This window comes from Gavialis gangeticus, unplaced genomic scaffold (genome assembly GCF_001723915.1).
Source record: "Gavialis gangeticus isolate Ggan-Ray unplaced genomic scaffold, GavGan_comp1, whole genome shotgun sequence".
NCBI lineage: Eukaryota > Metazoa > Chordata > Crocodylia > Gavialidae > Gavialis > Gavialis gangeticus.
Genome location: NW_017729009.1, coordinates 9,435,005 through 9,445,554, shown reverse-complemented (window position 1 = coordinate 9,445,554; position 10,550 = coordinate 9,435,005). Strand labels below are relative to the sequence as shown.

General features: G+C 61.1%; 2 protein-coding genes across 2 annotated transcripts in view; both read right to left on the bottom strand.

Annotated features, from left to right (window-relative positions):
* VSTM2L (V-set and transmembrane domain containing 2 like) overlaps window positions 1–8,102 on the bottom strand; it is a 37,937-nt gene extending 29,835 nt beyond the window's left edge. Inside the window, exon 1 of the mRNA XM_019509945.1 lies at window positions 7,847–8,102. Coding sequence (XP_019365490.1) covers window positions 7,847–8,087 — 241 coding nt within the window. The 5' untranslated portion in view covers window positions 8,088–8,102. The remainder of the gene's footprint in view (window positions 1–7,846) is intronic.
* Window positions 8,103–8,642: 540 nt separating this feature from the next.
* Window positions 8,643–10,550, bottom strand: part of CTNNBL1 (catenin beta like 1) — a 79,694-nt gene continuing 77,786 nt past the window's right edge. Inside the window, exon 16 of the mRNA XM_019509943.1 lies at window positions 8,643–8,875. Coding sequence (XP_019365488.1) covers window positions 8,787–8,875 — 89 coding nt within the window. The 3' untranslated portion in view covers window positions 8,643–8,786. The remainder of the gene's footprint in view (window positions 8,876–10,550) is intronic.

The window sequence follows — 10,550 nt, the reverse complement described above, 5'->3', positions numbered from 1 at the left end:
CGGCTGCGGGCAGGGCAGGGCAGGGCAGGGCAGGGCAGGGCGGGGGTCGCCCCCGGGCCTGCCCCCGCCCGAGGACAGCGTTCGCGCCTCGTCCCTCCGCGGACACGGCCCTGACCCCCCCAGGCGCCCCGGCCCGGCCCGCACACCGCACGTGCGCTTGGAAAGCTCCAGGTAGAGAGCAGGCAGCCCCCTCCCGTGCATGCCAGGATGGCCACGGGGTAAAATGCCTTCTTGCCCCAGCTACAGCATGGGTCTGACCCTGAGCAAGAGCCACCAGGTCCTGCAGCCGGAGCCCTGGCACCGGCACCGGCACCGGCACTGTGCAGCGCCTCCGAGGAAGGCTTCACAACCCCCAGCACCGGCTACAGCAGAAACATCCCCCCGGCCCCCGCGAGAGCCAGCCAGGCGCAGAACAAGCCCTGCGTGTGGATCTGGAGGGTGGCTTGAAGTTGTGCCTGCCGGGCCGAGACGACACCAGCACGCATCCCTCCTGCTCCCCGGTGCCAGCTCCTTCCCTCTCCAAGCATCACCTTCCCACCAGCCCTGGCTTCGGGACCAAATGCTGCCCTGATGCTGGCAAGGGGGTGGGAGGGAGCAGCTCAGCTCGCCCGCCCCAGAGACACTGCTGCCAGCGCACGGGCCTGCGGGGAGCACTTTGCTGCTCAGAGCCGGAGCCATGCGTGCACCGCCATCTGCCACCAGCGCGGGCTGCTGCTCCGGCGCACGCACCAGTGGGCAAGGAGGCCAGCCGCCTCCGCCCCGCGCGGGCCGACCCCGGGCCCAGCCGCCTGTGCCAGGCCTCTTGCAGCCCAGAGCCCTGGAGCCGGGTAGCCGAGGGGCGTCCGTCAGGCCTGGCCTGGCCTCTAGCAGCGTGAGGGATGCCCCAACCGCCCCGTCTGGGCACCAGCAGGCAAAGCGTGCCCGCTGGAGGCGCGCACAGCTTTCGCCTGCATTGCACGCACGCACGCAGCATCGGGACAGGGAGGCAAGTTTGAACGCGTGTCACAAATCACGAGTCCACCAAGCTCCCCTTCATAATAAAAAGCTTAATAGGCTCTAATTCGAGATCCAAAGCACCCTCTATACACTGTATATTACTGAGAGGCAATAATCTAGGTAAATCCTATTTTGATGATTTCATTACGATGTTTTATAGGAAGCGAGGCCCTCCACTAGACCTCCCCCCACCGTGGAAAATAAATAATTTATCGTGAAAGAAGATAATAAGATCATTAGGCAACATTATTTAGACTCTCCCAACCCCTGACAATAACTCACCCCTCTCTGTTTGCTTTAGCCAGACGCAGCGACTGTGCGGCGGTGCGATGCCAGACAGCAGCTGCGCAGGGCACAATGGAGCCGCTGGATTCAGCCCGGCTGCTCTGCAGGGACTGTTGTCACAGGGATTTCGCACCCGGCTGGGGGGAACAAGGGCCTGATCCCAAAATCCTCACTTCAGGAAGCCTCCCACGGGCTGCAGTGCTTGGCCCCGAATCCAAGTCTGCGCAGTGCACGTGGCATCGCCAGCTGGGCTGCCCAGTCCGTACGCGTGCTGCCCAGGGGTGCTCACACCAGTTTAGCCACTTTGTGGCCAGTGGCAGTGGGGACATAGTCACCAGGCCGGCACAGCCCAGACCTGCGCTTGCCGGGAGGGACGTGGGCACAGTCACGGTCACGCTTTCCTGCCGGGGAAGTCACCGCACACCACGAATAGGATCCTCCACTCCTTTCCACGTGCGCAACCCCGGAGATAAACCCTTGGCAGCCAGTGGAGCTCCCCAAGATCTATCCCCATGTGACCAGTCAACACCAGGCCTGAGACGACGGCATTGCGACCGATATGACTTATACACTTACTCAGCAACGTTTAAAATGCAAAGAGGACCCCGAAGGCAGCCTACATCCAACTTAAATACCAAGCTCTTCAAGCGGCTTCCCCACCGCAGCCTTCATTCCCGACGCTCTGTGGAGGCCGGTCTGATCCCCCCTCTCCAGAAGAACAGCCATGCCGGAGGATGCCAGCTGGCTTTTTTCCCCCCAAGAGGCAACAGATTGCTGCTTCCTTTCTATAAGGATTCTTTAAATCCAACTCGAAAACACCGAGTCTTTCTTCACCTTCACCTCCGTGGGCCTCCATCAGCAGAAACAGCAAGAGTATTTTTCATATTACCACCCTGCACGGCAGGGTCCCCAGAGGTCAAGCTAAAAAGAGCACTGCAGACTATTTCGGTAGTTACACTGTCTAATACCCACATTACAAATCAATAGGTTTAAAAAAGTTCTACATTCTGCAGTGTTTTCCACATGTCAAAATAAAGCCCACATAGGAACAGACCAGAATGCATTGATCTCTGCTCAAGTTCATTACTCCCTCTAGAGTTAAAAGCAGAGGGGGAAAAAAGACAGTGCAATAATGGATCATCCTGGCCAGCTTGCAGCTCCGTGTCTCAGTGCTCGGGCAGCTGGGTGCAGTTCAGAAGGGCCTCGCTTTGTAACATCAGACGCCCAGCAGCAGCAAAAGCAAAGCTGAAGGAGCTCCCGGGCGGATGCTCAGCCCAAGCACGTGGGAGCCGCGATGGGGCCAGCGCTGCAGATCACAGCCCCTTCCTGGCAGCTCGTTTCCCCATTTCAAAGGGGGCTGCATCACGCATCTCCCACAGGCTGACTCCAGACGGTTTGCTCAGCTCCATGCCCTGGCCTGGGGCAGTAGCCAGATTACAGCCACACCAGCCTGGGATCTGGGTGCTGGACGCTCGCGGAGCAGGATCAGCTCAGCAAACGCGGAGGTCTCCTGACAGCAGCCCCCACTGATAATGGGCACCTGTCACCTGTGTCCTGCCTGGGCCTTGCTTGCCCACTTACCTCCATGTTAAAACTTGGTGCCTCAGTTTCCCCATCTGTAAAATGGGTGCATGATACAGATGTCCTTCCTTATGCACTTGGAGAGCAAGTGCTGCAGCGTGCTCAGCAGGGCCTCGGCCCATTCATCTAGTCCAGGCCTTTGAGCACTTGGATTCCCTGCCAGTCCCGTCACCACTCTCAGCTGGATGCTCTGTCCCTGCCACTTCCCCACTGCCGGACACCCGGGTGGTATCCCTACTAACGATCTATCTTCAGGATCTGGATACTGATGTCGCATAATTACATTTAAATGGCTGAAACCTGCTAAGACCTTTTATTGTATAATCAAATACATTTAAATCATGCCACGAGGAAGCCAAGAGCACATACATTTCTCCTAATGCCGAAGCATCTCCAGATGCAGTGCCCGAATTCGGTTCCGCTTCCAGATGATTTTCTGTTTCCCCAGCACGATGATAACAGAGAAGAAGTCTGCTGCGGAGCAGGGTGAGCGGCCTAGCAGAAAACGAGAGGGGAAACTCCCACCATCGTTGCATCTGGGTACAGCTGGAAGGTTTCATCTGTCACCACGGCCGTAACTTCCCCGTGCCGGGAACGGGGCCCAACACCTACCTGCCTGAACACCTTCGTCACATGGCTGCCAAAGCCAGAGCTGGTTGCACGGGGGAAAGGAGAGCCCGGTTTTCCTTCTGCTTTGCAACGCTCTGCTACTGGACATCAGTGACTGCAGCGTGCAACAGCGGTCCATTTGTCTGCATGCATTTCCCCCCAAACCTATGCCCTTCACCACGGCTCCTGCCCAGTCCCACTGGAACAAACTGGCAGCCTGGCCCCAGTGCTAAAGCCTACCTGACCACTTTCAGCTAGCGATTTTTACCCCCTCCAGTGTTGCATGTTCAGGTGCCTCGACTCACCAAAAGGAGCATCTGCAGAAGGAGCCACTGGTCATTTCTGCATGCAGCTGAACCAAACCCGGCAGCTGCATGAGAGGCATGTGGAGCTGCAGGCTGTGCATGGGCAAAGCTGGCGGGGATTTGCTTTCGAGTAGCCACGGAGTGGTGCTTGCAAAGACGGACATTGACTTGCTGTTTGCTCCAGACGTGGGCTGGTGCAGGTAACGCTTCGTGCCCTTCTGACTTGGCCTGAAACTGGGATGTGAAGTTAAGTGCTAAGAGCAGCAGCAGGAGCAGGCTTCATGCACCCAGCCCCGCCAGGACTAGATCCTTGCACTGGGCATCCCAGCAAAGCCATGCAAGGCCAGCTCCTTGGCTGATACAAGTCCATGTAGATCCATTTTGCCCAGGTTCCCCAAGGTTTGGTGAACTGGTTGGGCACATCGCTTCTGACTCGCACGCCCAGGCCCAGTCCAAGGTGCCTCTCTGAGGCTGGTTTTGCTGGAGGGAGGTGCCTGGCAGGCACCAGGGCCTGGTTAGTGATGGGGGCAAGAGAACAGCTCAGGCTGCCACGGCCCTGCCGCTTTCCCCAGGATGCATCTGCACTGCGGCTTTGCCTGCACAGGCGTTGGAAAAACTTGCAAGGAGAGCACCAGCGTGGCTGTGCCAGCAGACCCGCCTGCATGGAGCGCCTGCCAGCCTGGTCCTGGACGAACCCTCCTGCCACTTCTCTGCACAGAGGCCTGCCAGAGGCAGGCCTGAGCCCCCCAGCAGTTTCCATTCAGGCCCCTTTCACTGTCGTTCCCTGCACAGCTCCATCCTCAGCCACGTTCCCAGGCCTGTTCCCACCGCGGGGTCACAGGCGGAGGCCCCACGCTTCCGTGCTGGGAACAACCTTGCTGCGGCAGCCAGCCCTCTGCGAGCCCTGCTCGGGCCGTGCACACGACCTGCAGGCCTAATCCTCCCCCACCAGCAGCCTTGGCCCCGGGAAGATAAAGCTTCTGCCCTGTGAAGAAGGGCTGCCATTTGGACAAGGGAAAGAGAGCCTGCCCGAGGGTGGACACAGGCTTTCCACCTGGCACCTGCTCTGAGCCAGACAGGCTCGTTTCCGCCTCTGCTCCGTGCTCAGCCGGGGAGATTGGTTTGCTCATTTTTTGACAGGCAGAACAAATGTCATCGCAGCTCGGATACGTGTCTGAAGCCTCGGCGAGCCCTGCTTAAAAAGCTTCCCTTTCACCTCTGAAGCCTGAGGATCCTGCGTTAGATTATTTGCAAAAGGACCACGCGTCTCACAGGAGGGCAATATTAGCGCTATCTGCAGATGTGACACTGTGTTACACAAACACAGTCTGACAGCGACAAGCGCGCGCAGGAGACGGCGCGGGGTGGATTTCAGTGGGATAAAAGCAAACCCAAAAGTGGGGGTGTCCAGATCCACGCCCGGACACAGGACAGCCCAGGCTGCTCCGGGGGAGACGCACAAGCAAAAGGCAGATCTGGGAAAGGACGGTACAAATGTCAGCGGAGAAACGGCCTCATCACACACTGCTCTAAGGAACCTGAAACTGCAAAATAATCCAAAAACATGGCTGCGCTGGAGGCGGATCGGCTACAGAGGAACAGCAAAGGGCAGGGGCTAGGCAGGGCGCTGCCCAAGTTGATTCCAGCTGGAAAGGAGGCACCGTGTTTAGCGGCGAGTCTGAGACCGTTGGAGCAAGGTACCGCAGGAGCTGCGGGCTCCCCATCCACCTCTCAGCATGGCTGGACACCCGCCTGGAAGATGACCTTCAATAATGCATGAGCCATGCACAAAGGAGTCTGGAGCTGAGGGAAGGTGCCCGGGGTGACCTGTGCCGGCCCGTGACAAGGTTGGGGCGCACGGCCGCATGCACGTCCAGCCTGAAGCTCTGCGCAGCCACAGGTAGCAGTGCGCAGCAGGTCTGGGCCAAGGTGGAAAGGCCCGTGGGCTTGGGTGTGCAGAGGAGAGCCAGGCCTGGGCCAACGGCCTACCCGGCGCTCACCGGGTCGATGATGGGCAGAAGCGCAGTCTCCATTCAAGCCCACAAAAGCTGGAAACACGGAGCCAGCAGCGCCTGGGAGAGACCCAGCCCCATCGGAGCCACCTCCATAGCTGCCCTCAAGCACACAAAGAAAGGCTCAAAATGCTCCGAGTCCCAGACACGGCTGGACACAGCCTGGCTGGCGGGGAGCAGTCCTCGGTCATACAATAGATGGTTGCAGCTGCGATCAGCCTGGCCGGCTTTGCAAGGCTGGCAGAGATACAAGCGTGCCAGGAAAGCCTCTGGAGATGGACGAAGGCTGCAGCCACGGAGTCGCGTTGATTTGCAGTCTCTCAACACCGAGACCTAAACCGTCCATTTCCCGGCAGCAAAGGCGCCTCCACGGTGGGCCGCTCATTCCCAGGATGGCTTCGCGCTCTGAGCGTGGCTTCCAGTGCCAGAAACCAAACACGAAGGACCTCACCAGCTGCCTCGGGTTCATCTCCCGTGGCTCGGGGAGAGGGGCTCCGAGGCCCGATCCTGCCCCTTCGCAGCGGTGCGGCGGAGGTGGCGCAGCCCCACGTTGGCACCCGCTGTGCAGCGCTGCCAGGACCCCGCGCAAAGGTGTCGGGGGAGATTCCTTGGTCACGACCGACATGGGGGGCAAGCCCAGCACTTGCCGGGGGCACGGCCGATGCCCCAGGGAGGCCGAGGCTTGGAGCGTGCTGCCCCACGCGGGGAGGAAGGCGGCTCTGGGCTGTCTGGAGACTTGCCGCGCTCCCTGGAGTCCTCCTCCCTTGCGCGGTCAGGGCGGCAGAGTCCTCGGGGCAGGCGCTGGAGCCCAAGCGAGGTGCACTCAGTGCTGCTCTTCGCCTCCTGAGCTCGCTAAACTCGTGACATGGCAGGAACTCGGGGGCCAGAGAGCAGCCCCGGCCCCCCCGCCCCCAAGAGCACGTGGCCGGTGCCTCACGCTCCCCACAAAGCGCCTCATCAATCATGTTCCCTCTAATTAACTTCTAATTTACCTCTTTAGTCAAATCTGTTTACAATCAGAGACAAGAAAACATGGCCTGGTGCGAGATGCCAGAGCTCGGTCCCTCTCTCCCCGCACGCTCCGGCGCCTCCTGCCACACGCCAGCCTCGGCTCCCAGCATGGCCCCAGCCCCCTGCCTCGCGCCTGCTGCCGCCTGCCCGGGTACAGCAGGAGCTGGGAGCCCCTCGAATCCCCTGGCAGAGGCAGGGGACCCACGAGCCCTGCCAGAGGAGCCGTGCCGTGGGCTACAGGCCTCCCTGCCAGTGCACCTCGCTCCCAAGCGAGGCTTGGGCCTAGCGACGCTGCAGGAGAGACCCGTGAGATGCCTGCGTGGACATCCACCACGGTCAGTGCAGCAGATGCAGGTCCCCCACCCAGGCAGGGCCGTCTCCCCCTCGGGTGGGGATCAGAGCCAGGAGACACCCTCGCAGCCTCGTGCAGCCTCTCACTGGCCCATGACGAGGGCCCTGCTTGGCCGCATCCTGCCAGGCCTTCTCCTGGAGTCTGCTGGGTCTTACCCTACCCGACAGGAGCTGCTCCTGTTGGGATGCGCCTGGCTGCAGCTCTTGGCTTGGATGCAAACCCCCGCAGAGCCCGAGAGCCTTGGGCAGCAGCACTGACCAGGACTGGCAGCCCTCCACGGCCCAGCCCCGGGCCTCCCCTGCCGCCCGTGGCCATGGCAGGGTTGGCTTTGCTGAGCCCCAAGCCTTTGGGATGAACGGGGCATGGCGCTCAGCAACCAGCACCTGCATGCTCGGCACCAGGGCAGCAAGCTCTTGGTGGTGAGGCTGAGTGCAGGTGCTGGAGCAAGCAAGCCTCAGCAATGCCAGTGCATTAATCCAAGTAACCCTCCCACTTAACAGGGGGCCCAGGCAAGCACCGAGCCCGGCCCTGCAACAGGCACAGGAGCCGGCCCAGGAGGTAGGTCTCGTCCTGCCCAGGGGCCGCGCCACGTGCCCACACTGCCTCTGGCAGCCCCCAGACGCCCCAGGGAAGGGAGACAAGTCCCTGCCACGTCTGGTGGCTGAGGGGAGGGAGCGCAGGTGGCGATTGCTTACTGTGATGTCTGGGTGCTCTTTCTTCTCCCCTTTGTGGTGCCTCATTTGCGCCCCGGTCTCTGGTGCTGCTGCAGCTGCGTGAAGAAGGGACAAGCGGCCTCCCAGGTCTCGAACCCACGGCCCGGGCTGGCCGCTTGCGGAAAGGGAAGGATTCCGGGCCTGAGCCCAAACCCTCCCCAACAGGACGCAGGCAACGCACCCGTGACGCATGAGGGGAACAAATATCTCCCTGGGCCCGCATGCCTAGCGGTGCTTGTCCACCCACCCCAGCTCTGCTGCCGGAAGCCGTGATTGAAGGAAGCCTTTAAGCTTCCCTGACAACGCATTTTTCTCTGAGATAAAACACGAATGCTGCCAGCATTCAAATCTCTCTGAACGAGGCAAGGCCCATCTTGCCGACGCGCTGCTTTGGGATGATGGGCAGCAACGGCAGGAAAGAGCCAAGCAGGAACCTTTTCTGGCACTTCCCGCCGGCGGGCAGCCTCTGGAACGGCCGTGCCGGGGGAGGCCGGTGGAGGGCGCAGGCAGAGAGCGTGGAGCCCTGCCGGCCCAGGGGATTTGGTGCTGGTGGGCAGCCCCACATTGCGGGCCAGGCCCCAAGTTATCCTGGAAAGGAAGCTGTTACTCAGCACCACCCTCCCTCTGCGGTGCCTGCAGTCATCGTCCGGCCATCACGAGCCCCCGACGTTGCCAGAGATGTAGCCCAGGCAGCCAGGGAAAGAGCGGAGGGATTCGGCTGCCCGGCCCAGTGCTTGCCATGGCAACCCTCCCTCCCCTGCAGAAAGCCACCAAGGAATACAAAAATTAACTTTAATATCTGAACCTCCCCAGCAAGAGCTGGTGTCCTATAAAAGTCACTTCCGGGCCGGCGGGCTGGGCATGGGCACGGTGACACCGGCTGCGTCCTCCGGGCAGGGCACTGAGGCTGGGTCCGAGGCCCTCAGAAATTCTCCAGCAGGTCCAAGATCCGCTTCTGCTCGCTCTCCCGAAACTCCTGGTTCTTCCCGTCCCCAATGTTCTCCGCATACTCTGCAGGGGGAAAACAGGTCTGAGCCACGAGGATGGACGACGAACCCTTCCCAGGGCAGGGCCCCGCCACAGCCTACGTGGATCCAGCTTGGGCTGCGAGCTACTGCTGGGGACTCGGCCGAGGGATGGGCACAGACTCTCCTGGAGAGTCCAGCTGTGCACGGGAACACCTGCCCCCTCCTCACTGGGGGATGCAAAGGGACGCTGCGCCTCCCTCGGCAGCACAACGGGTGTCAGCAGAGGTGCAGCGTGGGAGCCCCCCATGTTTCCTGGGGACAATCACCTGGGCCCCCCGACATGTACCACTATACCATCCCAGCAACAAGACCCTGGGCAGCCGTGGGGCCTGCCAACAAGCACAGCACTGCCCAGGGCACTTGGAGGCTGCGGGCCAGCCTGGCCCCCGGCGCACACAGCGCAGGAGGGCTCAGCAAAGCCCCCTCCCACGTCACCCGCAGGCTGCCTATTCTACGGGCCTGGGTAGCGTGGGCTGCATTTTCTGGGCAGTCTCTGCTGGGTGCAGGGGTAGGGAACGGACAGCTTGTAGGCTGGCCAGGGACCAGCTTTTCCTGGTCCTACCCTGGGCAGAGCCCTTGCCCCCGGATTCCCACTGGGGCATGGAGCCCGCCAGCCGCCCAGACACGGAGGCAGCTCTCGCTCCCTCCCAGCTCCACCGCCACAGGAAGCTGCACATTCAAAAGAGTGTTAAAAAAAACCCTGCTGAAAGGCACATCTGGGGCTGCAAACCAGGGACCTGAACAAATCTCCGGGAATCGGCAGCCAGGGAAGGGAGCGCTCTCCAGCCCCCGCCTCTGCTCATCCTTCCCCTTCTCCGTAAACAAACAGAGCGCCTGGCATTCAGGCGGCGCTGAATGGCAACGCGGCTGCAGGAAGTTTGCTTTAATATTGATGTGTTCAGCGCTGCTCCATGCTGTGGAGCCCCATCAAAGCCTTCATTGTAGGCGCGCTGAAAAGGCTGGGGACAGGGAGAAGTTAGCTGCCGGGGGAGCCTCTCCTCCCGCGCGCACTCTCTTCACACACACAAAGCGGGGAGCTCTTTACCACAGCCTCTGGGAGGGAGACTCTGAATATTTATAACCTGCTACAGTCCCCGTGGCACGAGGTGGTGATGCCGCCAAGCCGGGCTGCGAGGGAGCAGGCGCTAGGGCGCAAGGCAGACAGGCAGGGGGCTGGAGCCCGTCTCCACTGCATCACCCGGAGGGGAGGGACATGCCACCCCATTCTCAGCACTTCGCCCCGCAGGAGATGGAGTCTGGGTGTTGTGCGGGGGGGAGGGACATGCCAACAAGGAAGGGGTTTGCCCACACAGTCCTGCCAGCAGTTTTGGGCACTGCGCGTCACAGAGGTTGGTGCGAGGCATGGGCAGGGTGCCTCGGGGAGCTGGGTCATGCAGGGGCCTTGGAAGCAGCTCCAACAACCCAGCTGCCTCTGCTGACTTACAGCCCCAGCGTGACTTCTCCCCAGGCCGCTGCACCCTGGCTGTTCAAAACCTTGAGCGTGACCAGGGCAGCACAGCGTCAGGGGCCCAGATCCAGCAGAAAGCTGGAGGTGCTTCTCCACGAATGCTGAAGCCTTGGAGGTGGCCAGGGCTCAGCTGGGATATTTGCCTGAAGGACCGTTTGAACGTTCGCGGAGTTTGCCTCAAGCAGTGCCA